Source organism: Charadrius vociferus, unplaced genomic scaffold (genome assembly GCF_000708025.1).
Source record: "Charadrius vociferus isolate BGI_N301 unplaced genomic scaffold, ASM70802v2 scaffold436, whole genome shotgun sequence".
Classification (NCBI taxonomy): Eukaryota; Metazoa; Chordata; class Aves; order Charadriiformes; family Charadriidae; genus Charadrius; species Charadrius vociferus.
The window spans coordinates 4,794,716-4,799,980 of NW_009649187.1; the positions used below are offsets into that span (position 1 = coordinate 4,794,716).

At 46.5% G+C, this 5,265-nt stretch overlaps 1 protein-coding gene across 1 annotated transcript; it reads right to left on the minus strand.

Moving 5' to 3' along the window:
- Positions 1–2,131: 2,131 nt before the first annotated feature.
- NDUFB8 (NADH dehydrogenase (ubiquinone) 1 beta subcomplex, 8, 19kDa) lies at positions 2,132–5,259 on the minus strand. The gene is made up of 4 exons (XM_009888743.1): positions 5,141–5,259; positions 4,786–4,885; positions 3,060–3,215; positions 2,132–2,362 (listed from the first exon to the last, which is right to left on the minus strand). The coding sequence occupies exons 1-4, from the start codon at positions 5,257–5,259 to the stop codon at positions 2,270–2,272; spliced, it is 468 nt and encodes a 155-aa protein (XP_009887045.1). The 3' UTR covers positions 2,132–2,269.
- Positions 5,260–5,265: the final 6 nt, after the last annotated feature.

Here is a 5,265-nt window from a genome sequence, read left to right on the forward strand (position 1 = left end):
CCCGCGGAAAAGGGTGCGAGAGCCCGTCCCCTTGGGGGGGGGGCTTGGCCACTACCGCCCTTCGAGTGTGCTCCGAAAAGGCGGGGGGGAAGCTGCTTTCAGCCTCTCCTGACCGGGTTCGGGGTGTCGCTTCCTCAGCTGCCACATAGCAACAGGGGCCACCGGCCAGAGCCGGGGCTCAGCACGGGGCTCCCAAGCCAAGAGGCTCTCAGGCGTCTCGGGCACCTCTTCCGTTTTTAAGATACGTGGATTTGGTCCATCCACTCGTCTGAAATGGCTCACGCTGTAGGCCAAGGGACAGCATAGCCGGAGCCGCCTCTGGAGTCACCCCCCACCAAAGAACTTGGCCTCAGCTACAGATTTGAGCCTTCCCCAGAGGGCACACAGGAGAGAAAGGCACATGGCTTGGGAATATATTTCCCTAAAAGCATTTTAGTTGCCAGGCAAAAAAAAAACCAAACCCACAATGCAGAAGCACCCAGACCTTCTTCCCTCACCTCTCTCCTGTTTTGAGAAGATCTGCCTACACTACAAACCCTATTTTTAGGGATTTCTGAACCATATTATCTGCCTGACCCATTACGCCTTCCCCATGAAGAAAAACACCAGTAAGTTACTGGTTAGATACGTTCTGGGCGTGAAGCTGGCCGGAGGAGGCGGCAGCAGACACGGCTGCGGTATGCGGTACCATGAGCTGGACAGGCCCCAACCTGCCTCTGCGTAACCGCTGCACGATGGCTCTACGTGCGCCAAGACAGGGCTCCTATTACTGCTCTGATCATTTTCATTTCTCTCGAAGACTCTTATAAGTCTCACAACATTGTATACAGTGCTGTCACATAACTGCTGTGGAATGGTAATTCTTACTGGAGTATCCCTACGGAGTGTTTTCCCCTGCATAGCGCTTTGTAACAGCTCAAAAAATACTTTAAAAACCCTTCTGGGGTAAAACGTCATTGTCTGTAATTTAAAAGTAACTAGAAGAGAAGGTGACAGCTTACAAAAGCCAGGAGGAATGGCGGCTGTTCAGCACTTCCAAAGAGGTTAGTTTTATTTACACATACCTATTTGTACGTCCTAGCATTCACTCATGTAATTCCTTTGAACATACACCCATAAAGAAATCCCTATGCAGAGATCAAGCTAACTGTCCTTTAGAATCTGGGTTTATAGATTGAAAAATTGTGAATCACAGTCTTCAAATACCTGCTTCTCTTAAAGCACAAAACTATGATTCACGACAGGGTGTTGAGAGCAGGGCACAGCATCCAGTTTATAGGAAGCGCCCAGAAGAGCCCAAACCCTTAGCCTTCTGTGATCACCCACTCCCGCAGCCAAACAGCAGGGTCTAAGACACAGCACAGGGGAGTTGAGAGAACTTCCACTGTAAATCAGTACTGAAGGTACCATGTCCTCCAGTGACAAGGGGAAAAGCACGTTCAGGAAAGAGGGGAGCTGGAAAAAACAAGGAGTTTAATAAAACTGTATGTATAACTTTCTCAAGCAAACTGCCGAAGCCCTAGACAAGTGGTTTGCAGCAAGATAGGCAGACTCCATGGGTCAGACGGAACTCCAGCCCTGGTGGATGAGCTCAGGCCATAGAGGGGCAATGGGCACCTGTGCTCTTCAACCAAAGCCCAGGCACAGCAAAACAGGTCTGGCCAGAGTTTTTGCTCATTAGCCTTTTCATACCACTGCTGTCAGTGTCAAGCTATACGCCGTAAAGCTCTATGCCTCACTAGTGCTCCCTACTGGTTGTGGAAGCTTCACTTAAGAACAGGAAGAGATCAAAGCTAAACCCCAGTAAGGACGGACATTTATTCTCACGGTATGAAACTCCCAAGCACTGGCACTTGCCAGTCTGGTTCTGCCTGTCATTGCACACTAAATGATGACACTAGATCAACTCCAAGCAGCACCTGCGGTAAGCCACTTGGTAACAGGTGGTATCTCCTACGTAAACAGGCTTAGCTATATGTTTGTGCACAAGGTACATTGTGCACAGCAGTCCTAGGACCGCACTCAGAACTTTGCCCCTCAGATACTAGCTCATTTGGAAAGATGGCAAAGGTCATTCAGTTTCATTGGCCATTGTTCAGCCCTCTCAAACCAACAGAAGACAAGTAGTACAGTAGGTATCATTGATATATTTCACTGCGGTTAGTGGTTGGATGCTGAAGAACAAGCGTTAACATATGCCACAGTGAATGCTAGGGAAGATGGCATCCCCAGCAGAGCTGACACAGGAGAAACGGCGCTTCAACAACTTTCAGATTTCATAGTGTGTCACCACTGGTGGCTCTTTATTGGGGTCTCCTCCTTTCTCCAGATACAGGTCATTGAAGGGATATTGCTTCGGTCCCTACAAGGAGAGATAAAGAGTGGCAAATTCACCAAGCAAATTAAGGGGCAAGGGGAAAACGTCTCATCCCATCCCATCCCCACCCAAATCAAGGCTTGTCATTTATATGACTGAAGTTTTGATTTCATAACTGCTTCAGCAAGAATATCAGAGTACAAGGAAAGTAAATTCAGAGACTGAGTTCTTTGTATAAACCCATGTCCTTTAACAGAAACATCAACGTGTTCTTGCATTGAATCTTAACCAACAGTTCAACTCACAGCATCAGGAAAATATATTGCAAAAGCTGTTTGTGTATTCAGATGTATTTTTCAGAATTACATTCCAAATGACCCAGATCATGAGATATAACTAAAAACACAGGGCAAGAGAAGAGATAAAGCACCTCCCTTGAGCAGATGCACAGAGGGAAGAAGAATACCTAGACCAAAGAAGGGATACTGTAAGAAGCATAGCTTAAAATTAGTTCCCTGTGAACAGGAACTTCTCACTATGAAGCGGAACCTGAAAGCTGAGCTAAGCCAATCAACAGAACGACTCAGGCTAGAGGAGGCCACAGGACGTCCCTTGTCCCATACCCCAGCAGCGGAGTTTTGCACTCACATTCATCACTCAGCTTTGGCAAAACCACTCTACTGCGCATTGGCAATGACAAGAAACACAGCTACTTCTCCCTTTACCCAAGGATGTCACTCACCACAGGCCTGTAAGATGGATAGATCTCTCCAAGAGCAAACATGATCAGCATGGTACTCAAAAAGATAAGGAAATGTTTGCGCATGGTGTGCCAGGGAACTGGAGTGGGGGATGTATCAACACGGTTCCGAATATACATGTCAAAGTCCCAGTGCATCTAAAGAACAAAGGAAAACCAAAGCACATTTACCAACAGTGCTCAAGCTGCTTTTATCAAGGGAAGAAGTGCTTTACAGCATTCACAAAACTGCCAGAAGCTGTTTCATCAGAAAGCCACAGAAGAGATAAGTTATTTACCTACAGTCACAGCAAGTTGTCACTTACAGTAAAACTCAGGACTCCAAACATCATCCTATGCTTATACCAGGCAATATGTTTAATTATAGGATAGCAGCAGCTTTTATTTATATACATAATCACTCCACCTTAGATTTGTTTCTCAGCACTATTGAAAAGGCGTGGTATAAATCGGTACCCTCATTTATGGAAGTTCAGTCACATACCCAAACAGAAGTAGCAGGGTTATTTCAAAGAAGCAACTACCTGCCATTTGGAGCAGGTTCCTCAAACCAGGCAGAACACTTCCCGCTGTTACTGCATGACAAGAGCAGGGCTGATAGCAAGCCTCATGCCCTTCCTGATTGAACCAGAAGGGCATTTAAGCTTCTGCCTTAACGTATACATAGGGAAGCCCCAAGCATGTTCTGCCTATAGTCTGCTTTCACATTAATGAAAGCAGAGAACTCATTGATTTGCAGCTCAAGTACTGCCTCTAGCTTCCCAGCTTTCCCCTTCGCACACAGAGGCGTTTGCTATCAAACCCAGAAAGCCAGACTGAGCGGAATTCACTTGCCTAAACCGAGGCATCTGCTGACACCTGGAATGCACCGGTATATTCCACTTGGCCCCACGCTGCCAGCCCCATGTGCAAGGGTACTTATACAAGCCTTCCTCTACCAAGCACCACAACAACACAGAATCACCACGGGTTTTTTCAAGTGCTTCTACAGTCATTACAATATGCACTTTACTGTGGTACACATGCTATGTATGATGCTCTGGCATGTTTATACTATGCTTACATAATCTCTACTTTGAGTAAGGAGAGCTCGAGTTAATTACCAAGTTCAGTACTCACAGTTTGCAGCCATTCACAGAAAGACCATGCACTAACTGAAGAGTTACTCCTCAAACTAAGGAGTTTGAGGAACTTAGGTTTTAGAAGTTAACATAGGTGCTCTATTCATCCATTTCTCTTACGGATACCTCGCAAATTTTCTTCAGAGAAAACCTCCTTATTCATATTGTGTCCCAAAACAACCCTGGAACAATAAAGCAGCAATAGCTACTTCCATTGCACTAAAAGGACTTAACTCAAATGACGGCTTCTTTGCTAAATGAGTCTGAACTAAGCTCTCACACCGAGTCAGATCAGGCAAAGAAAATGGATGAGACTTTCCTACTCCTACAGAGAAGTTTGTAAAGTCTCCCTCCTCATACGTAATAAGATGTTAACATTCCCCAGCACTTTCAAAATATTTACGCTGATGGCCATAGCCTAAATTTCCCTCCAACTGACTGCCCCTGCTTGCATAGGCAACGCACACCTGCACTTGGGGATGCAATTACACAAAGAATTAAATAGAAAGTACTAACAAGACGTGCATGTTAGTAATTAGTAACAGTAGCATTGCAGTCATAATGAAAAGTTCTACTAGCATTCCTACCGGCTGTCCCCAGTTATGCCTCAAGTCCGGCTGGTCCCACTGGTACCAGGGGTCTCTCTCATGAGCAGACTTATTAGGGAGCTTGGGATAGTCACCATAACTGTAACAAACAAACAAGAAAATATAGAAGAAACCTGTATTTATTTAGATACATTTTGTACAAGACACTATAGGATAGGCCTACAGAAACATTCCTGTTTTAAAGCTGATTCAGGCCTTCAAAGCACTAAGCTCCCTGCACAGCATCTCCAAGCATTCAACAGGGACCAGCAGCCCGCAGCACTTCCCCACAGGGCCAGGAGGTGCTGGCCTTGGCCTGCTCCCCGCCTGCAGGGGACCGGACCCCCCAGCTCACCCGAAGCCGTCGTCGGGGTAGGGCTCGTAGTCTTCCACCCGCATGTTGTACTTCTTTGCTGCAGCTGCCCGCTCCTCCGCTGTCCGGGGGTACGGCCCGGGCATCAGATCCTTGGACATCTCCGA